The sequence below is a fragment of the Syngnathoides biaculeatus genome, chromosome 19 (genome assembly GCF_019802595.1).
Source record: "Syngnathoides biaculeatus isolate LvHL_M chromosome 19, ASM1980259v1, whole genome shotgun sequence".
NCBI lineage: Eukaryota > Metazoa > Chordata > Actinopteri > Syngnathiformes > Syngnathidae > Syngnathoides > Syngnathoides biaculeatus.
Genome location: NC_084658.1, coordinates 3,688,842 through 3,716,524, shown reverse-complemented (window position 1 = coordinate 3,716,524; position 27,683 = coordinate 3,688,842). Strand labels below are relative to the sequence as shown.

At 41.0% G+C, this 27,683-nt stretch overlaps 1 protein-coding gene across 3 annotated transcripts in view; it reads left to right on the top strand.

Annotated features, from left to right (window-relative positions):
- pip4k2aa (phosphatidylinositol-5-phosphate 4-kinase, type II, alpha a) overlaps positions 1-26,682 on the top strand; it is a 47,788-nt gene extending 21,106 nt beyond the window's left edge. For 2 of the 3 annotated variants that reach the window (XM_061804858.1, XM_061804856.1), the window contains exons 2-11: positions 239-336; positions 450-546; positions 1,765-1,917; positions 2,049-2,195; positions 2,260-2,298; positions 14,219-14,332; positions 18,952-19,065; positions 22,845-23,088; positions 23,182-23,285; positions 23,442-26,682. In XM_061804858.1, coding sequence (XP_061660842.1) covers positions 272-336; positions 450-546; positions 1,765-1,917; positions 2,049-2,195; positions 2,260-2,298; positions 14,219-14,332; positions 18,952-19,065; positions 22,845-23,088; positions 23,182-23,285; positions 23,442-23,522 — 1,158 coding nt within the window. In that variant the 5' untranslated portion in view covers positions 239-271 and the 3' untranslated portion in view covers positions 23,523-26,682. The remainder of the gene's footprint in view (positions 1-238; positions 337-449; positions 547-1,764; positions 1,918-2,048; positions 2,196-2,259; positions 2,299-14,218; positions 14,333-18,951; positions 19,066-22,844; positions 23,089-23,181; positions 23,286-23,441) is intronic. The other variant, XM_061804857.1, reaches the window with a different exon arrangement.
- Positions 26,683-27,683: the final 1,001 nt, after the last annotated feature.

The following is a 27,683-nucleotide window of genomic DNA, read 5'->3' as shown; positions in this document are numbered from 1 at the left end:
TCTTGTTCTTTGTTTTTGTTATTTTGTTGTTCTGAATGTCGTACCAGGGCAGCACCAACTGCCGAAGCCGATTCTGTTATAAAAGTGCAAATGATGTAAGATGATTTCTGCCACTAGGTTGTAAAATGTAATACATTGATGGTGTTTGCAGATTTCCGCACAGATCATTATGGATGTAATCATTGCAACTTTGAAGTATCTTGTATTATCACCAGTCTCTCCTTTGTTTTTCCTGCAGATAAATGAGTTGAGCCATGTTCAGATTCCCATCATGCTCATGCCAGATGACTTCAAGGCCTATTCTAAGATTAAAGTGGATAACCATCTATTCAATAAGTAAGATCTTTGTTTTGTGTGTGTATATTTGCACCCCGTTTGCATTGTCCATTTTAGTATTAGGTCCAAAAGTTCATTTCATAACTTTGTGGTTTGTGTTCTTCCTTGTGCAGAGAAAATATGCCCAGTCATTTCAAATTCAAGGAGTACTGCCCCCTGGTGTTTAGAAACCTCAGGGAGAGATTTGGCATCGATGACCAGGATTTTTTGGTAGGAAAATGTACCCAAATTCCAAGAATACAATTAATTGCTACTAAAATCACAATTAACTACAAAAACAAAGGTTTTGAGAAGTAGAATGTATTGTCACATCTCAGATTTCTTTGCTTTTCTTTCTCTCTCTCTCTGTCTCTCTCTCTCTCTCTCTCTCTCTCTCTCCTCTCTCTCTCTCTCCTCTCTCTCTCTCTCTCTCTCTCTCTCTCTTTCTGCCCCACTTCCCCCAGTCCCTCCAAGACAACCCCCACTGCTAATGCCGTGAGTTGGCAGAGCTTGGAGGTCATTGTGTCCCACCTCAGTGCAGCTGTCCATCTTAAATGTTTATATTAGTGTTTTACTTGCTGTAAGTAAACAGCTGGGAGTTTTAAAGACTATATGATAATATCCATCATTACAGCCAGGTTTTTGTATCAGTTTCAGTGCTGCTGCTTTTTTTTTCCTCCTTCTTATTACGACTACAAACACATTCAAACAAGCTGAATTGCAGTATAGGGCACCACTTTCATGGCCCATTTTTGATGTATGTGATATGGCACATGTGCCTCAAAGATTATTTTTCCGCAGCAAAAGATGTTAAGAGTTTGAAGAGGGTAGAGGTAACCAAGAGTAATGGGACATGACAAATTCTTGAAGAATGAGGCACAGAGACTAGCTGATGGGATCATGTTACTTTGAGAAAAGTCTGGAGAGCAGCTGCTTTTGTCCGTGTAATAGTTTTTGGTCAGATGCAATGTGTGGGGGGTCAGAAAGCCACATGGTTAAATGGGAGAATGTTTGAATAAGCAGCAAAAAAATGACATTTGAAAAAAATTTCATCATATGGAGTACTCAGTATTACTGTATTTATCCCTTTTACTCAAACTTTGACAAGTTAAAAATGAACAAAGATACAATTTGTAATGTAAATACCTTCTCATTTGCTGTCATAGTGAACGTGTTTTTTGTTTTATTTGTAATCAGTCTACAGTGTTATGCCATTTATGCCAAGGAGTAGATGATAAGTGTCAGTAAAAATACAAACCTTATTAAAGATCCAGTATTACACTGACAGCACTTTTTTTTTTTTTTTTACCACACCAATTATATTAGCGAACAATTTCACATCAAAAAGAATAACTGTTAACAGTACATTTACACACTCAATACACTTACTGTTGTTCTCTGACTATTTCGGGACAAATATGATGAATTATTTTTTTTCCTAAATTGCAGAATTCCCTGACTCGTAGTGCTCCCTTGAACAGTGAGGCCCAGGGACGAAGTGGGGCTCGTTTCCATACCTCGTATGACAAACGCTACGTTATCAAAACCATCAGCAGTGAAGATGTTGCAGAAATGCACAACATTCTAAAGAAGTACCATCAGGTAACATAAGCATCATAATAAAATGATTAGCCTTGGTTTAATTCAAAGTGACTGCTACAATTTTGGGACATACAAGACTGTGTGTGTGTGTGGTCTTTAACACATTTCATTATTTCTAACTTATTTTGCAGTTTATCGTGGAGTGCCATGGCAACACACTGTTGCCTCAGTTTTTGGGGATGTACCGGCTCACCGTGGACGGGGATGCAACTTACATGATTGTTACACGAAACGTCTTCTCGCACCGCCTTTCTGTGTTTAAAAAATATGATCTCAAGGTACACGGGGAAACAGAAAAATAAACTCAGGTAATTCCAGTAAACATTGCTTTTTTTTTTCCAGGGTTCCACTGTGGCACGAGATGCCAGTGACAAGGAGAAGGTACAGTCATCGGGCAGATTTGGTTTGGCTATTAAACCATCCTCCTTTCAACATTATTTAGGATATTTTACCTGTTACTCTATATAATTAACAGTAGTTTGACAAGGTTAGTGTTTGGCTAATACCATCTAACAAAAAATACACAATTGCTGGCATGTTAGTCTTTTTTCTTTCTTTTTCTTTTTAATCATCCTTACCACATCGGACTGCTACAAATTCATCAATCCACTCTAACCCATATACAGTATGTTGTGGATACCAGAAAGCACAGAAATAAAAGTATCAAATGCCTGCCCCTATTATCAGGGTAATTTATGTAAATTAGCACCGATATCTCCTTAAGGGAGATAGTTTCTTTTGTATTTTGTCCTTTATTTAAACATTCATTTTATGCAACAAAATTCTATTTGAAATGATATAGGAACAAGAAGAGACTACAGCTAAGATTGTGTAATTCCATTGATTTTAGTGCCCAACACAGTTTCAACCGATTCAAATACAACTCCCAGCACCTAAACAGTTAGGACCTATTCCATTCTCATCTTGTCCGCTGCATGCTGTGTGTGTTTCTTGGTTTGCTTCAACCTCTCAGAACCTTGCTTCTACTGCTCCATTAGTCCCCCTGCTTGCTGTCTTTGTGAAAGATTTGTGTGTGAGTGCCTGCGTGCATGGGTGATGTGAGCTATACATTGCAATGCAATCTGTACGCTGGTCCAAGCCCGGATAAATGCAGAGGGTTGCGTCAGGCAGTCCGATTTAAATCTTTGCCAAACAAATATGACGTCTAAAGAATCTGTCGTGGCCTGGGTTAACAACATCCGCCCCCAGCACCATTAACCTGCAGGTCGGCAATAGAAATTCAGCTACTTTGGTTTTAAGATGAAGAAAAGTGGAAGGTGGGTTATTCGGCAGAAAGAGAAGAGGACAGCACATAGCCGACAACTGAGTGTGGGGACTTTCAACGTTGGGACTCTGACAGGAAAAGGTCAGGAGTTGATTGAAATGATGATTAGGAAAAAAGTTGATATATTGTGCATCCAAGAGAGCAGGTGGAAAGGCAGTAATAAGACTACAAGTTTAGGGCAAGTTTTAAATTATTTTACCATGGTGTAGATGGGAAAAGAAATGCAGTAGGGATTATTTTAAAGGATGACAATGTCTTGGAGGAGAATAGAGTATCAGATTAAGTTAGTGATGAGGCTGAAAGTTGAAATTTAGGATGTTAGGTAAAATGTGATTAGTAGCTATTCCCTACAGGTTGGATGTGACCTTGGGGTGACAGAGAATTTTTTGAAGGAACTAGATGAAGAAGTTGTGGGCATCACAGGCTCAGGGAGAGTTGTGGTGGGTGCAGATAAAAATGGACGTTGATAAAGGAAACATTGGAGATCAAGACCTTATGGGTAAGAAAGCCATCCAGTAAAGGAACTTTGAGGGACAGATTGTGTTGGACTTTGCAAAAGAAATGGAAATGGCTGTATTGAACAGTTGAAGAGGCAGGAATATAGGGTGACCTATAAGAGCAGTGGTAGAAGCACAGAGGTGAATTACATTTTGTGCAGACAATGTAATCTGAAGGAAGTTACTGACTGTGGTAGTGGTAGGGTAGAGCGATGCTAGACAGCATGGGATGGTGTGTTGTGTAGGATGACTCTGGTGGTGGGGAGGAATATTAAGACAAAGGTAGAGCAGAGAACTATGTGGTGTAAGATGAGAAAGGAAGAGTGTTGTGCAGCTTTTTTTTTTTTTTTTTTTTTAACATTTCGCCATACACAAGTGCTGTGATATTTTACCACAACTGAGGACCCGGGTTCAATCTCAGATCCGCCTGTGTGGATGTTCTCCCTGTGCCTGCGTGGGTTTCCTCCAGGCACTCTGGTTTCCTCCCACATTCCAAAGACATGTAACAATAATGGAACACTCTAAATTGCCCCTAGGTGTGATTGTGAGTGCGACTGTTGTCTGTTTCCATGTGCCCTGCGATTGGCTGGCAACCAGTTCAGGGTGTCCCCCGCCTCTTGCCCGTTGACAGCTGGGATAGGTTCCAGCACTCCCCACGATCCTTGTGAGGAGAAGCGGCTAAGACGATGGATGGATGGGTGGATGGATGGATAATATATATAAACATACACAGTGAAGAAAATGAGTATTTGAACACCATGCTATATTGTAAGTTCTCCCCCTTAGAAATCATGGAGGGGTCTGAAATTTTCATCGTAGGTGCATGTCCACTGTGAGAGAGATATTCTAAAAAGAAAAATCCAGAAATCATAATGTATGATTTTTTTAAATTAGTTATTTGTGTGATACAGCTGCAAATAAATATTTTAACACCTGCTAAAAAACAATGTTATTTTGTACAGTAGCCTTTGTTTGCAATTACACATATCATTCCTCATCCTCCAAACACGGTTAGTGGAATTATGAACAAAAAGTTAAATTTTTGTCTCATTTGACCACAAAACCTTGTCCCATGGCTCCTCTGTATCATCAAGAGAGTCATTAGCAAACTTAAAGGTCAAGTGTCATCCCTATAAACATTCTAAAGTAGATATTATAATGAAAAATACATATAACATTATTCACTTGTATGTCTATACGAAAAAATAAATATGAGCGGAGAGCGTGTCATCCATGAGCAGAGTTGAGGAAGTGTCATTCGACGACATCCAAGTGGTCGCCATATTGGCTGCATTGCCTGTCCGTGACGTCACCCCAGACATTTGCCATTGAAAACACGCGGTGGACCCTACTATGGGAGACGAACACGCCCCTTCTGACACGGAAGCTCTTTTCAAACAAGAGAACATCACACAATCAAGTACAATTTCGTCTCTGGTGTCTTTGGATAGCTCTTTGGTCTTAGCCATGTTACAAGTTTGAGTCTTACTGATTATATGGAGTAGTCTATGCAGCTAACGACCTCACACAGGTACATCTGATTCAGGGTAATACATGGAGTGGAGGTGTACTTTTAAAGGCGAACTAACAGGTCTTTGAGGATCAGAATTCTAGCTGATAGGCAGGTGTTCAAATACTTATTTGCAGTTGTATCATACATCGTCATACAAATCATACATTGGGATTTCCAGATTTTTCTTTTTATATAATCTCTCTCACGGTGGACATGCACGTACGATTAAAATTTCAGACCCCTCCATGATTTCTAAGTGGGAGAACTTTCAATATAGCAGGGTGTACAAATACTCATTTTCATCACTGTATAGATATGCTCAGGAATAGCAGCAAGCAGATGTGAGGGCATCTGCATGCACAGTGAGGCAAAGACTTTTGGAGGATGGCCTGGTATTAAGAAGGGCAAGAAAAACATCAGGGTCAGACTGATATTCTGCCAGAGGCACATGGATTGTACTGCTGAGGACTGCGGTAACGTCTTCTTTTTTTCTGATGAATCCCTTTTCCAGTTGTTTGGGGCATCTGGGTAAAGCTTGTTCATTGTAGAAAAGGTGAGTGCTACCTTCTGTTCTGTGTCATGCCAACAGTAAATTTTAATGAAAACAATTTGGTGCCGAACAATTCCTCTTCTAACATGATGGTGTGCCTTTCCATATGACAAAAGTGATAACTACGTGGCTCAGAGTAAAAAGCATTTAATTTTGGGTCCATGGGCAGGAAACTCCCCAGACCTTAATCCCATTGAGGATTTGTATTCAAACTTCAAGAGGTGGGTAGACAGACAAAGTCTGACAAATTCTGACAAACTCCAAGCATTGATTATGCAAGGGTTACTGAACAGAACAAGTTTGAACTGGATACTCTATCGCATATTCCAGATAATATTGGGGTATGTTTTTTGGCAAATGCATCGGACTTGTCCAAGAGAGTTCTACAGAGAGGTCTCAACTATTTCACGCAAGGATATGTATACAGAATTAAGATTTTGGATGGAGCAGGACGCATTGTCAGAGTTACAGCGAAATATTGGCGATCGATGGAAAAACGTTTGACACCTCATAAACTTCCGATTAAAATCCAACAGGATAAAATTGTGGAATTGTACTGCACGTGTAAAGCAAGGTGAGTATGTTTTACTTGGAAAGATCACGAGTAATATCATTGCAGCCTTTATAAGTGAGTGTATTCATTTGACTTGGCCCATAATGGAACTCAGTGCTCGGTTTTAAAAGTCCGATGTGATACAAATAGGCAAATAGACATTTCTCTTGCATGACCTGGTGCATTTACGTATCACTAACCCAACTCTTTGACATAAAACATTCCACACTTCATTCAGCAGGTCAGTGATACACTAACAAAGTTAAAATTGTTCTCTTGCAATGTGTAAAGCACTGACAATAATTAAATCAAACTAAGAGAAGATACTTCTCCCTCACTTACCTTCAAACATACAGCCTTGTTTGTTATTGTCCACACTAAGTTGTAAAACGCACGCTCTAGACACTTCCTCAATTTTGTTTTAGGCTTTGGAAAATGAATCAACCGGGCCCCTTGTAACTTAGCCGGATATCTTTCATCAGAATTGCATATTCCTCAAGCGCATCTGAGGACCATTTTGTTCATAACATTAACTTTTCCAACCACACGTGACCGATAACCAGCATTGCTTGTGTGTCCTGACTACAAGAGGGCCAGGTCAAGCCAGGGGTTAAGGCAATGCGACTATCTGATTGGCTGTTGTTGTACAAGTGATTGACAAATCGGAACGGTTCATTGACACCATGCCAGGGCGAATTGCTGTTGTTTTGAAAAGGAAGGGTCAACACTGCAAATATTGACTTTGCATAAATTTAATTTGTCAATAAATGCCTCTGACACTCATGACATTCTTGTAATTATACTAAAGTATATGATAGTAACATCTCACAAAAAAATCCAAAAGCACTGAATCGGCAAACTTTGTGAAAACCAGAAATTGTCATTCTAATAACCTTTGGCTATGACTGTTTACCATCCATCCATCCATTATCTACCGCTTTTTCAGGTCAGGTCTCGGGAAGTAGTTTCACCAAGGATACCCAGACTTCCCTTTAATACTTTCCTGCTGTTTACGTGTGTGATAAATGTTTGATATGAGGTTTGTGGTTTTTGAGCCCAAGTCACTCATTAAAATCTTCCCTGTTACACAATATTTGTGTGACAGTGCATTGATCTTATGAGTGGAGGAAACTTTCAGATTTCTAAACGCTTTAATACTTGTTTTCCTTTTTTTTATGGCTTGTTTACTCTGCAACACTTGGAGGAAAATTGCTGACCTTGTTTCTTTACAATTACACTTGCACTGGAAAATTGTTGGAACATGGAAAGACATCGTCTGTGGGGGTAAAAAATGTCCCTTTACGTCACACTTTTACACTGGTTTGTTTGCAACAAGCATTGGCAATTTTTCCAATATAGCCTTATAGATATTAAACGTTCTGTGTTGTGTAAATGTTTGGCCAAGGGCTTGTATTAATGATGGGAAAATCAGTTAGAGGTCTTTCCAAAAGATTATTAGGTTGGGCTTTGTGGTGGCTAATCAGTGTGGAAATACTCTGAGTAACTTTTCACACTTTGAACCCAATAACTTTTATTTTTAAATATGGTGATGCCATCGGGGTATGAACAAAAACAGTTAAAGCTGCTCAGATCATTTTAGTACATTATCATTGCTGGGCCAAGACCTGACCAGGTAAAAATAATACCCCGTAGTCTTGTATTACTGGATTCGTTTACTGAATCCATCTTTTCCTGATGTTTCCATAACTCTAGAAAAGAGTAATTATGATCTCATCACACCAAATGAGTTTTTTTCCATTGCTCCAGAGTCCAATCTTCACTTTCCACTGAAAAGCAAAGGCTTTTGTGAATGGTGGTGATAGAGCTGTTCTCTCCATGTTGTGTATGTGAAAATTATTTTATTTTATACTTTAATGCGCCACTCTTTGGTGTTAGTTATCCCACTAGTTCCCTTGATGTAAATCGATCTGTATGTGTGTGTTTGTGAATTATACAATTCACAAACACACGCACATGGCCCACTTCTGGGTCAAGTTGCCAAATGTTCGTCTAAAGACTACTGTTATTTTAGAATAATATGACTCAAAAGTAAAAAGTAGTTCTCCAAATATTTACATCAATTGTTTTTATTCACTGATTACTTAAGTAACTTATGATTAAAAAAATAAAATCAGCATGAATGTCAAATAAAATTTACAAAAAGTCCACACACCTGCCATAATGAACTCAATAAATTGCACACATGAGAATGGCTGGATAAAAATCCAAGCAGCATGTTGATCACTATAACGTAGTAAAAGCATCAATTCTTCACATCCATCCATTTTCTACTGCTTTTCCAGGTCTGGTCATGGGGGAAGTAGATTCAGCAGGGATACCCAGACTTCCCTTTCCCCAGCCACTTCCAGCTCTTCCGGAGGGATCCCAAGTCGTTCCCAAGCTAGCCGAGAGACACAGTCTCTCCAGCGTGTCCTGGGTCGTCCCCGGGGTCTCTTTCCGGTGGGACATGCCCGGAACACATCACCAGGTAGGCGTCCAGGAGGCATCTGGATCAGATGCCTCAGCCAATAAATCTGGCTCCTCTGAATGTGGAGGAGCAGCAGCTCGACACTGAGCCCCTCCCAGTTGACCGAGCTTGTCACCCTATCTCTCTGAGAGAGCCTGGACACTCTGCGGAGGAAACTCATTTCGATCGCTTGCATCTGGGATCTTGCTCTTTTGGTCACGACCCACAGCTTGTGCCCATAGGTGAGGGTAGTAACGTAGATTGTCTGGTAAATTGAGAGCTTTGCCATTCAACTTAGCTCCCTCTTTGCCACAATGGACCGATACAAAGTCTGCATCACTGCAGACGCTGCACCCAATCCATCTCTCGATCTTCCGCTCCATTCATCCCTCACTTGTAAACAACACCCCGAGATACTTGAACTCCTCCACTTGGGGAAGGATCTCATCCATGACCCGGAGAGGGCACTCCTCACTTTTCCAACTGAGGACCGTGGTCTCGGATTTGGAGGTGCTGATTCTCAACCCAGCTGCTTCACACTGCTGCGAACCGCTCCAGTGAAAGCTGGAGAGCACGTCTTGATGAAGCCAACAGAATGACATCATCTGCAGAGAGCAGAGATGCAATGCTGAGGCCACCAAACCGGACACACACTATGCCTTGGCTGCGCCTCGAGATTCTGTCCATAAAAGTTCTGAACAAAACCGGTGACAAAGGGCATCTTTGGCGGAGTCCAATTCTCACTGGAAACGAGTCCGACTTATTGCTGGCAATGCGGACTAAACTCTGACAGCGAACATGCAGGGACCGAACAGCTCGTATCAGAGGGTTCGGTAACCCATACTCCCGCAAAACCACCCACAGGACTCCCCGAGGGACACAATCAAACGCTTTCTCCAAGTCCACAAAACACATGTAGACTGGTTGGGCGAACTCCCATGCACTCTCAAGAATCCTGCTGAAGATGTAGAGCTGGTCTGCTGTTCCACGGCTAGAACAAAAACCACATTGCTCCTCCTGAATCCAAAATTCGACTTCCCGACGGGCCGTCCTCTCCAGTAACCCTGAGTAGACCTTACCAGGGAGGCTGATGAGTGTAATCCCCCTATAGTTAGAAAACACCCTCCGGCCACCCTTCTTGAAAAGCGGGACCACCACCCCAGTCTGCCAATCCAGAGGCACTGTCCCTGATGTCCACACGATGTTCCAGAGGCATGTCATCCAGCGCAGCCTCACAGCATCCACAGCCTTTTGGAACTCCGGGCGGATCTCATCCATCCCCGGGACCCTGCCACCAAGGAGCTTTTTAACCACCTCGATGAGCTCAACCCCAGAGATAGAAGAGCCCGCCTCAGAGCACCCACACTCAGCTTCATCATGGGAAGGTGTGTTGGTGGAATTGAGGTCTTCCAAGTTTTCTTCCCACCGACTCACTACATCCCAAGTTGGGGTCAGGAGCGCCCCATCCCCACTATACACAGTGTTGACAGTGCACTGCTTCCCCCCCCTGAGACGCCGGGCGTTGGACCAGAATTTCCTTGAAGCTGTCCTGAAGTTGTTCTCCATGGCCTCACCGAACTCCTCCCATGCCTGGGTTTTTTCCTTAATGACCACCTAAGCTGCATTCCGCTTGGCCAGCCAGTACCTATCAGCTGCCTCGGGAGTCCCACAGGCCAAAAATTCCCGATAGGACTCCTTCTTCAATTTGAAAGCATCCCTCACTGTTGGTGTTCACTAATGTGTTGGTGGGTTGCCGCCATGACAGGCACAGACCACCTTACGGCCACAGCTCCAGTCGGCCGCCTCAGCAATGGAGGCGCGCAGACTCAATGTCCCCTGCCTCCTCCAGGACGTCAGCAAAATTCTTTTGGAGCTGAGAGATGAAATTCCTTTTGACAAGGCAATCTGCCAGCCGTTCCCAGCAGACCCTCACAATACGTTTTGCCCTGCCACGTCGGACTGGCATCTTCTCCCACCATCGGAGTCAACTCACCACCAGGAGGTGATCCGTTGACAGCTCCGCCCCTCTCTTCACCTGAGTGTCCAAGACATGCACAAGTCCGATGATCATCGAACTGTGACCTAGGTTGACCTGGTCCCAGGTGGGCATGTGGACACCCTTATACCTGAACATGATGTTTGTTATGGACAATCCGTAATGAGCACAGAAGTCCATTAATAGAACACCACTCGGGGTCCGATCAGGGGGGTCCATTCTTCCCAATCCCTTCCAGGTGTCACTGTCATTACCCACATGGGCATTGAAGTCCCCCAGCAGAATGATGGAGTACCCAGAGGGGGCACTCTCCAGCGCTCCCTCTAAGGACTCCAAAAAGGGTGGGTACTCTGAACTGCTGTTTGGTGCATAAGCACAAACAGTCAGGACCCGTCCCACTACCTACAGGCGGAGGGAGGCTACCCTCTCATCCACCTGGGTAAACTCCAACTACAGGCCCAGAGCCAGAGAGCAACAAGTATACCCACGGCTACTCACCGTCTCTCCCCGTGGGCAACTCCAGAGTGGAGTCCAACCCCTCTCAAGAGGAGTGGTGCCAGAGCCCAAGCAGTGCGCAGAGGAGAGTCCGACTAATTCTCGTCGGAACACGCACTAACTTGGGCTCCTTCCCTGCCAAAGAGGTGACATTGCATGTCCCGAGAGCTACCTTCTGTGGCCGGGGATCAGATCGCCAAAGTCCCTGCCTTTGGCCATCGCCTAGCTCACATCTCACCTGACCCGTATGACTCCTCTGACAGGTGGTGAGCCCATGGGAAGGGGGACCCATGTTACCCTTTCGGGCTGTGCCCAACCGAGCCCCATGGGTGCAGGCCTGGCCACCATGCGCTCGCCTTCGAGCCCCACCTCCCGCGTCCGGGCAAGGGAAACCAAGATCCAATTTTTGTACTAGTCATTGGGGTTTTGGAGTCATACTTTGTCTGGTCGCTCACCTAGGAACATTTTGCCATGGGTGACCCTACCAGGGGAATGAAGCCCCAGACAACTCAGCTCCTAGGATCATTGGGACACTCAAAACCCTCCACCACGTTAAGGTGACCCGGTCGAGGAGGGGCAATTCTTCACATGAATGCTCAAATACTTTAAATGCAAAAACTATTGTATTCAAACTACTCAAGTACAATTTATCCAAAATGTTACCCAAGTAAATGTAATGCATTATCACCAACCTCTGCTTGATGCAGACCAATTTTAGCCACTCTTGAGTAGAACCTCGTATAATATTAATTGCTGCAGCATTTATCCACGGGAGGGCCTTACCAACAGTTTCAGAAAGTTTAAATAGAGATGTTTGTTTAAGGCCGTGTTTACTGATTTTAGACTTGGTATTTGGATTTATTGTGTCTGAATTGCAGTGCATTATGGAGTTGGATGAGATGCAGTGAGGTGTGTCAGACTTTGGGGACTCCATGAGCTAAATTTAGCCTTGTCAGATAAAATACACTTCTGAGGATTTATCGTGAATCAACATGTTTTGACCACAACTGTTTTAGTAACCAAATAGCACCCTTGCATCTTTGAGGGGAATGTAGTACTGTATTTGTTTTACCTTTTAATACATTCTACTTAAGCACCCATTGGCACTTGGATTACAGTGCTCTTGTACAACGTCAAGCCATAAAAGCCTGCAAGAGTATCCACCCAGGTGAAGGATATATTTTGTCCACTGCTGCTGCTACAGCTACAGTGTTTTGTTTGTAAAGTACTGGATTGTTTTATTTGTCAGAATTTGTATAACTATTTGAGGTCTCAGCAGTGGTCAGGAATGTAATGTACTTCATTTTTTTTCTCTTTTTGGCCTCCTTCATTCAATATGGGAGGGGGGGTCAAACTAGTTCCTACACATAAAGCTGAAGATAGTTTCTGGTCCTCTGAGACTCTGCATTTGTACTTTTACTTGACTTTAGTTTTACTGTTTAATTTTATGTTACATGTCTTTTCATACTAAAGAATGGAACCACCACGTGGTGGTTCACCCTGGTCCAGGTACTCACTCAAGCACTCTTGGTTGTGTGTGAGAGTTTTAACATCAGAACCTTTCAAGTGTGGACACCTACACACTCTTATTGTGTGCAACTAATGAAATCTAAACAGTTGCAGTGTGCATTTTAACATGGCTTCAAATACTCATACAGCAAGCATGGCAGGGATCTTTTCTTACTGCATGACTGTCTCCCTTTCGTGCATGCATTTGCATGGTATATACTAAGTTCTTCTGCATCTTTTTGTAATTGTAACACATTTCAACTTGTGAACACCAGGCTCATTCCGTTCACAATGTTTTTCACCCCTTATATCACGTAGATTTCGCTTAACCTATCCTTGACGGAGTAGGTCATGACAGCATTTTGTCAGTGACAGTCTCGTAATTCCCGGCCTACAGAGCGCACCTGGTTTAAACCTCACCCAGTACATTTGTAAAGGAAATACCATTTGGTACATACATACGCCCACATTTAAACAAGATATTTACAAAGAAAGACACAGAGTTTAACGCTAGTGCCACGCTAACAGGGGTGATTTAAAAAAAAAAAAAAAAAACATACCGGTAAAAATCACCAAGACACGGCAGTAACATGCTAGCACAGCGCTAACAGAGCCGGACTTGTAAAAGTCACTTCCTCGGCACATTTATTACACCGGTCTCACTCTTACTTTTTCCGCTCGAGTGCCCCCGTGTGGGCGTTAGAAAAAATGCACAAATTACCCGTATCACCGCTAAAACCGCAGGGTTGAAAGCATGTGGAAAAAAAGTCATGGGTTATAGGCTGGAAATTACGGTAATTAATTAAAATCGCAATATTTGTATTTGGAACACCTCTATCTCTATGCCCTCACTTCACTCTTGCAGTGCCTGATATCTTAGCATAGGTTTGCCTTGGATAAGATGTGACTGCTGAGTGGACTGTCTTGACAATATATGACCACCTTTAAGCTTAATTGTACACCCACAAGCAAACCTGAAGATTTTCTAGTTTTTTGATTGCTCTGCTTTGCTTCAATTCACATCTCCTGAGAGCAGCCCTGCCATTCTGACTCCTTTCTTGGTCAGCTTCTGAAAGGAGCCTTTTTCAACAAAACAATTGTGCATTGGAAAGGAGTAATGATGATTCTCAACATGTTAAGTGGGGGATTACAGATTTTTACTACAGGTTATTATTATTGATGGATAGAATGAAATGGAATTTGATGCATTGTGGCCGAGCCAGCTGTCTAAAACTCCCTAACGTTTGACTGGCCAAAAAGGTTTGTCACATTCATACCTTCTCCAACTTTATTCCAATTTTTAAAGGGAAAAAAGAACTTGTGTTCATTTACATTTGAAATACTTGGCCTTTACTTCCAACTTCCTTCCTCTCTCCTTTCTTCTCTCCTTTCCTCCACCCTGACCGCCCCTTCCTCGCTCCCCTTCTTTCTAGCAGCCGCCCCCACCAGAGGATGTGCCCCTGCGGCCCAAATCTGGTAACGTTCAGCAAAGGTTGCAAACACTGCGGATCGCTACGCGCTTTTACTGCGCCATGAAACACGTAAGAGATGTAAGACAACCAGGGCTGATATACCAGGCATGATCTATCTAACCAGTTTTCCTTTGTAGTTTTTTTCCTGACCAAAATTCCTTTTTTTTGCCTTGGTGTACTGGTTTTAAAAGGTCATACGTTGCTCACATTTCCTTTTTCCAGTTTTTCAGTGAGCTCATTCAATCAATGGCACCAATTGTAATATGGAAGAGAAAAAGTATGAATAGTATGCCCACAGTTAGGTCAAACTGTATGGTGTGATATATCTTGAATGAGATAAGCATGTAGACTACATTGCAGACAAAAGTTTTTTTTTTTTTTTCATTCAGACGACACAGAAATGTGTTGTCTGTCTTAGAGAGTCATAGAGATGATGCTAGGGTGCAGAAAATGTGCCTTAAAAGCATTAAAGCACTGATGAGATTTACGAGATCAGTGCCTCTGTTGCCCAACCACTTTGCTCCATGGGGGAGAAAGATTGGCACTCGACAAGTAGCTGCCTTTAGTAGTGTAGTTAAAAGGATATTCAAGAGATGATTCAAAGTAGACAAGTTTTCTTCTAAGTACAGCATGTGCTGTTCATCTGACCAAAATGCAGAGACTCTGGATTGTATTCTGTATGTCCTCTACCTTCTCAGGACTAAAGGCACTGTTTACCACCTCACAGTTTGAGAGAATACAGAACAGCATACAGTTTTATGAAATGGTTCCGAACGTGCTGCTAGTAAGAAACATTTTTTTTTTTCCCATGCTGAGTTTGTATGAGCTCAAGAGCAATATAGTGGAACCTCTGAGGTCAAACTACATTGTAGATGGGGAAATAAAGTGGATCCTTGGAATTTTAACACAAGTTGGCAGAAATTATTCAACTTCCGAAACATTTTTTTCCTATGAGATGAGTGAGATGGAATGAGTTTAATCCATTCCCAACCTCCAAATGGTAAATTTCTATTTATGCAAAAACATGTACATCCTGCATTTAGACAAAAAAATGCAGAAACCTAAAGCAACTTAAATGTGTATCATTTACCTTTTTGGTGGCGGTGCGATGGCATCGGAGGGACTCGAGGGAAGGAGGAAGTGTCGAAGTCACCCCTCCATTATTTGACAGTGTAATTCTCTGGTAGGGTCTCCTTTTATTTTATCATCTGTGGCCTTTCCTTTGTAATGCTAGTCACTCCTTTGGAAACGATAGCTGCCTTTTATTACATTTTAATTCTTTAGGATCATCGAAATAGTTGACTTGGCTTACAATGCTTGCTAGCAAGAGCCGCAACAAACATGCACCGTATTTCCATAGCTTGTGTACTTAGATCCGCTCTGGTTTGCTCCTTCGCTGCTATTTTGGTCAAAAACTAATTTGTACAACTACCACAACTTTTGAATTCCAAGGTTCTACTTTGTTTGAATAGGAAACCTGTTTCAGGGTCAATGTGCCATTAACACACGTGTTTTGATTCAATGTTAGGGTGAGGGTTTAGAGTTGGGGTAAGGGTTACGGATTAACCATTAATAAGGTATATAAGTATGAAAGCGCTTACTCTGCTATTCATAAAACCTATAATCCAAATTACAATACAAATGCATTTGCAGTGGCATGCCTCAACTACTTTTTCTCTGTTTCTTCTCTTAATACCCCTTGTTGAAGGTGGTCTTTTTTTTGCTAAATGCTCAGAATGAATCCTTTTGATGCTCAGGTACTGATGTTTTCATAAGATGTAAATGTTTTGTGTTATCGTGGGTCTAATAAGTTTTGCACAGTTTTAAAGGTGTATGACATTTTTCTTAAAAATTTAGATCATTTTCCAATTTCACTCCAGATGCCTTTGATTTTAGAGGTTCCACTGTATGCATTTTATATGCAAACACTCAGTGATCAAATGAAATAATACGGAGTTAATATAGTAAGAGCTTGACTTACGTTTTAATGCACTACATTGTGACTAGTGTGAGTCTATGTGCTACACGGAACTCGGATTTTTATAGGTAAATGATACTAATGTACAAAGTATTTTTTAAATCTCTATGATACTTTTATGTCTGCAGTACAAACAGTATTAGCTCTTAATATGAGGTTCAGGCTACAGACTAAAATTAGACGCATTGATAATGTGCTAGGGAGCGAACAAATGACACACATTGTCAAGTATGCAGCCATTTTTTTAATTGCCCATTTGATGTCCATGTCTGCATATGTGTGTTCAGATGTCCTTTTCGTAAGATGTTTTCTGTGCTATTCTGTGTAAAGGTATAATTTATAATTGTATATAGTCTATAATTGTATGTATGTGTGTCACGTCTGAGCAATTTCTACGACTACAAAGTCTGCTTCATTGTTGACTGTTGCTTCTCTTCTTCTGCTGTCATAGAAACACTGTAGTAGCCAAACTGCTGCTGATTTCCCCCCCCACCCGCCCCGCTTCCTTTCCTCATTGATCGCTGATCACTGCTCTCCTTGATTTTGAATATCATTACCCCAATATTTCAGCCCTTAATGAGTGGTTATCTTAAATGCTGACTTAGGAGTTATGTTTAAAATCAGCTGTTATAATTACTCCAGCCCACTGAAGACAAAGGCGTTTCTTGGCTTTGAGTTTAATAAGAAAAACAATGTATGGATCTACCAGATGCTTTAAAAATCTTAAAACACAAAACTATGATGGTAATATATGAAGAGACCTGTCTTTCATGTTTATTTTAAATGAAAAAAGACGGGAAATCTGATCCCATCTCAATACTGCATCAGATGGGTCTGTACATTCCTGTGTGCATGCAGCATGCTTTATGCACTCAATTACACAATTGATAATAGTGTGTCTTGAAAAGAGGTTGGGCTTGGTTTGGACAGACTGCCTGTACTTGTTACCTAGACTGATGGGCAAATCTCACAATCCTCTGGTTCAAACGCCTCAGTTATACTGATACTGGGTGTTTCAACATGCTGCGGATAGATTTTAAATTCTGTTTTGACTTAACAGTGTTTCAAAAAGAAATGTATATCTTAAAATACCCATGTTAAGTATGGAATGTCCTCTTCAGTATTCTATAGACGGTGCTGTCTTTCATAAACTGGGGAAAACAAAACAGTAATAGTGATGCTGGTGTCTAATTTAATAATTTATTTTAAGTTCATATGATGACTTTTAAATCAATCATTACTTTTATAATATCTTTAATAATTAATACGCCTTGAATCTTTTCAGATTTTATGACAGACTAGAATGTGTTTTATTGATTTGAAGTGATAGACCAACACAAAGTAGCACATAATTGTGAAGTGGAACAAAAATGTTTTTTTTTCCCTCAAATTCTAGGCAAATATACAGTATATCTGAAATGTACTGTGGCGATTAGTATTCATCCCCCTGGACACCTATATCCCTAAAAACAATGCTCCACTGTAATCATTGCCGAAATTACCAAACTAGTAAATAGATTTATAATTTCCTCTCAGTATGTATTTTGTTTTGTGAAGGCCTCAGTGGTGAGTTAGAGAACACAAGTGAACAACAGCATCATGAAGACCAAGGAACTCACAAGACATATCAGGGAGGTATTAGTGGAGAAGTTTTAAACAGTTTATTCAAAAATAAATAAACCCCAAACTGAGGACACACTGCACTTTTCAATCTATTATTCACAAACGAAAAAAGGTATTGCTCAAGTGCAAAGCTACAAATACATGGCTGTTCTAAATTGACAGACTGAGGGAAAAGAGCATTAGTCACAGCAAGAGCCAAGAGGTCCAAGCTCGCGCTGGATAAAATGCAGAAATTCAAGACATGTAGGAGGAACCACAAACCTGTGCAAGAAGGTGCTTTTGTCAAATGAGACCAAAATTGATTTTTGGACCGTGATTGCAAAGTGCTACTGGGGCCAGAAATATAACCAGACCATCCCCAATTGTGAAACATGGTGCTGGCAACATCATACTATGGACGGTTTTCTTCATCAGGGACATAGAAGCTGGTCAGAGTTGATGAAAAGAAGGAAGGAGCTAAATACAGGACAATCCTGGAAGAAAACTTGTTGCCAAGACTGCAAAGGTTTTCATACTGGGAAGGAGATTCATCTTACAGCAAGATAATTACCGTAAACAAAAAGCCATAGCTACAAATGGAACGGTTTAGAATGATCCGTGAATATTCATATGTCAAAGTCGAGACCTAAATCCTTTTGAGCATCTGTGGCAAGACTTGAAAATTGATGAAGTTCCAGTGTCTAAATGTGCAAAGATGGTAGAGACATACAAACTTGGAGCTAGACTTGTGCCAAAAGGTGCATCTACATGACATTGACGCTGGAGGAGCTGAACACAAATGCATACCACTTATTTCAGATTCATATTCACTTGAAATTTTGGAAACTGTATACTTTCCCTGACACTTTACAATTATGTGCCACTTTGTGTTCGTACATCCAAAATTTCTATTGAAAAAACATTTGAATTTGTGGTTGTAAAGTGGTTAAAAGTCTGAAGAGTATATATACATATCAAGGCACCGTATCTGTGTCACTTCCAAAAAAGAGACCCATTTCATAGCACCAATATTCTGGCATGTTTTTGCCCAGTTTTCTCCACTGCCTGATTCAAACTGTTGCCAATATGACTACTAATCTCCCATTGTAATGTTTAGGCTAAAGAGCTCCCTACCTACAAGGATAATGACTTCATCAATGATGGTCAGAAGATCTGCGTCAATGATGAGAATAAGAAAATGTTTTTGGAGAAGCTTCGGAAAGATGTTGAGGTATGTCTTCCACTTACTGAATGTTAGCGAACCAGGAACTTGTTGAGGCCTAATCTCCACTGTTACACAATGCTGTACTGGACAACTGTGGAAAAATTAGTCAGCCACTGACCCTTTTGCACAGCAGCTGGCAATCCTGGACTCAGTGCAATGAAAAGCAAATGTTACTCCTGGCATTCCTATTGGAGAAACAATGTTTTGAAATGTAATGTAATGTAGTGTATGTACTGGTATATTGTATGTATTTAGTATTATTCATAATAGAACAAATTACCCATTGTATCACGCATGCTCTGGAAATTTCCACCCAAGTGATTTCGCCTTATGGTTTTTAATTGCTAATTAAGAACCCCTCAACACTTTATTTACTCAAATGCTGCCATGTACACTATAATTTGATCAACTCATCCTGCCTTTCTTTGATCATGTGATATAACCTGGTATTTTCATTGGCAGTAAAAACTAAAAAAATATATGGAATCACATTTCCTGGAGGATGTTCATTCATTTGGAGGGGAAAAAAGACCACAGGTGTGCCACAAAAAAGTTGGTATTCAAAATGTTGCCCTTCTGGCTTTAAGAAACAAAAAAAGAATAGTTGTCAATTGTTTCTCTTTTGTACAATTAGAGGGGAAGCGATATATAGAATTGCTCGATTTTGAAGAAAACATTCTGGAATCATAAAAATAAATAATACAGGACTAAGTTGCACCACCTCTGACTTTTATAACAGCTTGCAGTCTCTGAGGTGTGGACTGAACCAGTGACAGAGTATTCTTCGTCAATCTGGCTTCAACTTCCTCTGATTGCTGCTTCTACTAGCTAAGCTTTCACTGCCATGCCATTTTCTTTCATTTTCACCACAGATTTTCAGTTCAGTTGAGATCTTCACTATTTGCACACCATGACGCTGACATTGTCTTGAACACCTTTTTTACGGTTTTTGCTCAATGGCATGATCCTTTATTGTCTTCCAAAATGTCTTCGCCAGCCATCCTTTCAATTGATGTAATCAGACCAGTCTTTAAAATTTCATGGAAACTTCTGCATTGAAGATGTAAAGACTTCATCTCTTCTGTTCCTTTACTGGATACACAGCCGAATATCATAGATGACTGTGGAAATTGGCATGTTTTCATAAAGCTTCTTCATAAATCTTAACAAAGCTCTTTGGAATAACGGCACACAGAAGTACCAGCCTAGTGCAGTGTCATGATTATCCTGTCATCCATACTCTATGATATTTTTTCCTTAGCCCACTGTAACCTTTTTTGTAAAAATGTTAAGGTCAGCTTTCTTTAGGCTTATCTATATCTAAATCCTGTTTCCTTTTGGTGGATTCTTACAGTTTAGCCACAGATTTTGACTCCCGTTTCTGCCCATATGTACTACAGCAAGTCCTCAAGTTACAATGTACTCAACCTACGACATTTTGACTTTACTACGCCCGTGTTTTGTTCCCTGCACCATATTGTTTCTGCTTAGCTGATGCATATTGGTGATCTGTGTTTGTGCACCGGGAGTATCTTTGCCTTTTTTGCCCAACTTTTTACACATGATGGCCCCAAACAAAAAATCTGGGTTCATTGGCGATGTTGGTCCAGCCCAAAGAAAAGCAATTACCAACGGCAAGCAAAACAGTTGGAAACAAAGTGTACTCGTTTGTCCATGTGTGTGCATGTGTGTGGAAGAAATGCTGAGTACATGTGTGGTCATAATTTCTTTAACAGGCAGCAGCTGCCCCTGGTTTTAACAGTTCTGATGATTAGATGTTTTTGTTCTTGCTATCTCCTGATAGGCGGCTCCCAAGTTATCTAGAGCAGAGCAAAGCATTTGTTTATTGGAAGCACATATATGATAATTATATTCTCTGCTCCACCTTTGTCCTCTTAATCTTCCTACCCACCACCAGAGTCATCCTACTCATCACCATCATATGCTGTTGAGCTACACTTTCCCCTACCACCACCCTACAGTCAGTAATCTCCTTCAAATTACCTGGTCTGCATAAAATATCGGCCGCCTGCGTGCTTCAACCTCTGCTCTTGTAGGTCACTCTATGTTCCTGCCTCTTCTGGAAAAAAAGTGTTCACTACTGCCATTTCCATCCTTTTTGCAAAGTCCACCACCATCTGTCCCTCAAAGTTCCTTTCCTGGATGCCGTACTTACCCATCACTTCTTCACCACCCCTGTTTCCTTCACCAACATGTCCATTACAATCTGCACCAATCGCAACTCTTTCTGTCTCTGTGTCTGGGATGCTTAGAACTAATTCATCTAGTTCCTTACAGAATTTCTCTTTCAACTCTAGGTCACATCCTACCTGTGGGGCATAGCCGCTAATCACATTATACATAACACCCTCAATTTCAAATTTCAGCCTCATTTGATCTGATACTCTTTTCAACTTCAAGACATGCTTAGCCAGCTGTTCTTTTAAAATAACTCCGATTCCATTTCTCTTCCAATCTACACCATCGTAAAATGAAATAAAGCCTGCTCCTAAACCTCTAGCCTTACTACCTTTCCAGCTACACTCTTGGATGCACAATATATCAACCTTTCCCCTCATCATCATGTCAACCAACTCCTGAGCTTTTCCTGTCATAGTCCCATTTTTAGAACATACCTCGCAGGCGCCTTATATGGTCCTCGCGGGCTACCATTCGCCTGTGGACACCGCGTTGGTGACCCCTGCTTTAGATGAATGCTCATATTTGTTAGGCACAGTTTTATGCTGGATGCCCTTCCTGACGCAACTCTCTGCATTTATCCGGGCTTGGGACCGACCTACAGATTGCACTGGCTTGTGCCCGGATAGGGTTGCATTGACTATTTCAACTAGCCGAAAGAAAAAAATGTAATTAAAGGTAGCTAGTTTTGCTAAAGGTGTGACTGGCATTACAAAGCAAAGGTCACAGATAATAGAAGAAATGGCGAAGCCACTGGAGAATTACCCTGTAAAGTCATGGCAGGTGACTTCGGTGTAACACTTCCTTATTCCCTCTCTCCACATGTATCCACTTATGCCAACACACCGTGACCCAGAAGGTAAATGATGCACATTTGATTGCATTTTTTATTATATAAATACAGGGTGTGCGTGTTTTTCATAAATTAAAGTTAAAACATGAATTTACTATTTGAAGGTTAGAACAGATTAAACTCATTTACATTATTTCCCATGGAAAAAATGTTTTGGAGGTTGAACAAATCTGACTGAACACAAGAACGAATTTTGTATGAACTCAAAGGTTCCACTGTACAGTAGTCTCATTTCATCTGACATCTCTCATGTTGGAGTCATAATTCATTCACAGCTCGCCAATGTGTACTCTTATATAAGAGTTGACTAATAGATTGTGTGACGTAGGTGTTTGTTTTAGAACTGAAAATTACAAGCTGAGCCCATATATTTTTTGTCAGAGGTAAGCGCTTCCATATTTTTTTCTTTTAGATGTTCGAAAGGATATTTTGACTCACGATTTTCTTTTTTTTTGTGTAGTCTCTCACTCTTGCCCTTGTTCTTAAGGAACAAGGGTGCTATTTTTGGGGGGGGATTGGAGTTTCTGTGATTTCCCTTTTTTTCTCCAAAATTATATCTCTAAATGATCATGGTCAAACATAGTGATTCCTTCGTTTGTGCCAGGGGGTAATACTGTAATATTGTCTGATAAAACACTGTCATCCTCTTAGTGAAAACATTCTCCCTCCCGAACCGCTACTGCCTCCTTTCACTTCTTGCTTGCTTTGACCACCCCCTTTCCAACTTCTCCAGTTCCTGGCACAGCTGAAACTCATGGATTACAGTCTGCTGGTGGGGATCCACGATGTGGAACGAGCAGAGCAGGAAGAGGTGGAGAGCGAGGACAATGAGGTTGAGGATGAGGGCGGTGAGAGTGACGGGGGGGCCATCGGTACCCCTCCTGACAGTCCGAGCAACACCTTGGACAGCACTAAGCCCCTCTCCCCAGGAGAGTTTGATCCCAATATTGACGTGTACGCCATCAAAAGCAGTGAAAGTAAGGCCCAGTGTGCTGTTCTGTGACAATACCGTAGCTCGAGCTCCCTCTGGTGGACATGGACTGATCAGGACTTGTTTTTTTTTCCTCCAGGTGCTCCCAGGAAAGAGGTTTACTTCATGGCCATCATTGACATCCTGCAACATTATGATGCCAAGAAGAAGGCTGCCCATGCCGCAAAAACAGTCAAACATGGCGTAAGAAGCTGCATTTTTTTTTTATCGTATGCTTGTTACAAGAAGATGAACTTTATTTCAGAAATGTGTGGAAAAGCAAAACAATGCTTATAGGTGAATGCAAAGCAATCCCAAATGAAGCTGATGGATGCGAAATGCGTTATTTTGTCTGTGCAGGCAGGAGCCGAAATTTCGACAGTGAATCCTGAGCAGTACTCCAAGAGGTTTTATGACTTCATCGCAACTATTCTGTCATAGCCCCTACAAGCACCGGGAAGTGGAGGTGCTAAAGCTCACGGGAAGAGGATTTGTGCAGTGGGTTGTTGGGTGGATACGAACCATAATGGAGAGAGTGACGGTGCTGTGATGTCTTTGGATGGCTCGCCCTTACCCATCTCCTAACCTCTCCCTGTTTTGCCTTCCTCTTACATTGGGGTGCTACACCCTGCAGCAGCTAAAACATTGTTCGTTTAAATTCACCCTCTCCTTGAGTTTTACTTTTGTTTTCTTGTTTGCCTTTTGACTACACTTGTCAAAAGCAAGCGTTTCCCCTCCTCCCAAATGTGTATTTAGTCCTCTGCCTTGTCATTTTGGTAGAAATGTGGCTTTTGTATTGCTCCTTGCACCTCGTACAGTTCATTTCAGTGCTTGTGTTAGACTCACCCTTATATCAGCTGGGGTTGGGGGCCATAGGGGGTGTCACTTATGGTGAGATTGGGCAGTCTAATGCAGCACAGAACTCAGGTGAGAGCTACAAGCAAGGTAATATGAAGCATGAAGTGTTATGCTGTGCTTTAGAGAGTAGGGAACAAGTCTTCCAGTAGGTATTCAGTGAAAACAGCCACCAGCCCCCACATTCCTGCTGAGTCCTACATTCTTTTGGTCAATGGATGCCCTTTTACTTCATGCTCTTGTCATACATTGATATAGCACTTCTCCCCATGCCACGCCCTCTTTTGTCATTTTTGTTGTCCAGGACTGAATAAATTTTGACCTAGGGAACTATCTTTAACGTTATGGGGACAGGGAATGATACAGGTGTCGTGTGCGTCTATCCACATCGTAAAAGTAACTTTTGCTGTAGCAGACTCTTCAGAGTCAGCAGCATCCACGAACAGGCTTTTGCCATCAGCACCTTACGTTTAAGAAAATTAAAATAAAATTTAAAAAAAAAGAGAGAATGAGAGAGAGAGAGAGAGAGAGAGAGAGTGAGAGAGAGAATTACTGCACTTTCTGGTCATTACAGTCCGTAACAAACATTTGATGTTTTATTACATTTGTTTAAATTAAGAATAATCCTTTAAATGTGTGGAAAACCTGCAGGGACTTGCCTCCAATTGGAGATCAACCACAAAAGTATTAAACTGAAACAAAGGATGGAGAAAATAACTTTTCCTGCTGTGATCGTAGATTTATATACAGTATACCACAATGCTGCCTAGCATCTATTGGAATAAAAAATCAAGCTTGCTCTGGTTGCATCCTCAAGGTAAATGCAACTTTTTCCATGAAGGCTTCTTTGATCATTGGTTGTAGCATTGCTTCCAAATGGTCTTTTTTTAATGCAACAAAAACATTCAATTGACGGAATTAGAGGTTGGTTTGTAAAGATGACAAACAACCAGTTGTCTTTATGGGTCGCACACGCACACACTTTCACTTTTTCAGTGCTCTCTAGTCATTTGTGCAGCACTGTCACATTTCTCCTTTTTTCCTTTGTTTTTACTCACCATTTTCAGGCAGACTTTCAGATTTCTCGACAAAACAGAATCATGATCTGAAAATAGATTGTTCCCCTTACTCTTGCTTTGACATGAGCTGCAGCCAGAGAAAAAGTGTTACTGCAATATCTGACGCATTTTGTTTACAAAATATCTTAAAAAGGAACCTTGCCCAGTCAGTAGTTGCAAGATGAACATTTACTGTACTTCCTGCATCCAATGGTGGCCAATACTGGATGCCCACTTGTGTCTAAGTACGCTGAAGAGTGTAGCAGCCCCATATTTGTGGTACAATAACCCCGTTTCTTCAACATCGTTGTGGCAAAATGATGTCGGAGCCAGTCCCATTTGTGTTGGAGAGTTTTTGTATATTTTGGACACAGGGAAAGGAACCAAATGTTACGAACATCAACCCCAATTATTTGATGCGATCTTAAGAAGGGAAATGCAATATACATGTGTTATGTGTTTGTGTTTAATTGAGACAAGTGGTTTTGCGCGTGACGTGTAGTACTTCTGTATAACTAAAGCAAGTAAAATCCTCTTCGATCCATTTTAACCTGTGTGGGAAAAGGTTTCCATCACAATAAGTTTGTGTAGATATCAGATTATATTAACATTTATATTTTTACATTCAATTTTAGTCATGAAACATAGTTGTATTTAAAAAAAAAAAAAAAAAAGTCATCCACAGGGACGAATGATGGTGCTGTGGTAAATGAATAATTATGCTTGAATTTGTAAAATACTCTGTGCTAAAAAGGAATTTAAAAATTGCATGTCACAGGACTAAATTTCCTTTTCTCTAGTTAGTGTTGTCTGGTTAGGTTTCTTTTTGTGTCCCAACACTTTTGATGTGTGAGCTGTTCTCTGTCATTATGTCATGTAGTACCTCACCATGCTTTAACTGTTTTCATTATTACACTGTGCAAGATGTGTGCCTTTATACTCTGAAAATTATTTAATTTTATATTTTGTAATCTTTTTTTTTTTTTTTTTTTTAAATAAATGTCAAATGTCATTTTCATAGTAGGGTGTTTGCCATTGATGACTGCCCTGTATCCACAACCTTCCCAATGCGCTCATTGTGTAGTCTTCTTGTTCATGTTTTGAATTGTAAAACCATTTCGATGATGATGATGATGTTCAAGAAACAAAAACAAACTGTTGACATTTGCAACGGTGGTTAAGTCCTCCTGGTCCTTGTGATTGTCTCCCTCCTCTGGTGGCTGTGCCCTTTGACCTGTGTGCATGGGCGAGGATGTGCTTCTTACAGGCAGTTTTGCCCTTCTCAGGAGGCTTGTCAGCCATTTACATCACATTGTTGTGTGGGCTTTTTGTTTCTCACACTGACTTCTGTTTTCTATTTTTTTCCCCCCCAAAGCGTTTCATGCAGGAAAATGTGTATTTAGTTTGAAGTTTTAAATGCCCTCCTATAAGCTTGTTATGCATAAATTTGTTGTCAAATGAGGTTTCCTCAAAATGAATGGAGAATGGGAGGAAAATCACCTTTAAGTCTGCTCTTGGCACTGGAGGCTGCCTTTTAAACCGGTGAAGATAACGGTGCATGCTGGGAGACGATTAAGTTTTTGTAGTTTATTATTAACTATATTAACGTCCGTGTCATGCTTCAGCAGTCTGTTGCTGCAACTTCAAATGCAATTTTTTTTCCTATTCCTGTGGATGCTCTTCTACACCTGCCAGAAGTGTTTTTTTTTTTTAAAAAAAAAAAAACAAGTTACATCATGTGACCTGTCTTAAATTGGCAGATTATGTAAGAGTTGAGTTTCAGTGTTTCAAATTTTTCAAAAGATTCAAATAACTGAAGCTCAGGCAAGTGAGAGACCTCAATAGTCCTTTATTCTTTTGGCTTCGAGATTGCACATTTTTGAGGAGTCAAATACAAATTCAACCAGCTTGGTGCAAAAATATGAAAAGCAGGCCCAGGCAACTTGCTGCTATTTGTCCGTACATTGTGTGTGTGTGTGTGTGTGTGTGTGTGTGGTGTGTGTGTGTGTGTGTTGTGTGTGTGTGTGTGTGTGTGGTGTGTGTGTGTGTGTGTGTGTGTGTGTGTGTGATTGTGTGAATGTGATCGGTGCTGTCAGTGGTCTGTGAAATTTCAGTGGCATCATGCCCCCCCCTAAAAAAATTGTTTATTGTTAACATTTCGTGGTGATGATACAATCTGCATTCCATTAAGCATTCACTTAAACCAATTAAAGCACTTGTTCTGCTTGACTAATATTGTGCAATTTCCATTCTTCATTTTTTTTCACTCAATTTGGATACAAACTAAAACTGCAAATTTAGTCTTGTGCATACTCATCATTAAACTGATTTTCTTCATCGGAAGACATGAAAATCCTTTCCAAAATGTATTTGGGATATTTATCATCTGATGGTATTGGTTTATTTATTCTGTCACAATTCAAATTGAGGAGAGGTCAAAACCTGAACTTTGTGCACAGGTCCACGCAGTCAATGCTACTATAATACAATAATAATACAAAAAGCCAGTCTTGACGTTTTAACAGGTTTGGAGAACTGGTGTTATTTTACCACCCCCTAAAAATCTTCATTGGTGTTGGACAGCGTTCGTTGTGTATACAGTATATTTTGTAATTGTTTAGCTTTTCAGTAAATGCGAATGACTGTGAGCAGCAGTGCTCTGAAAAGAAAAACAAAGTAAACTACCCAG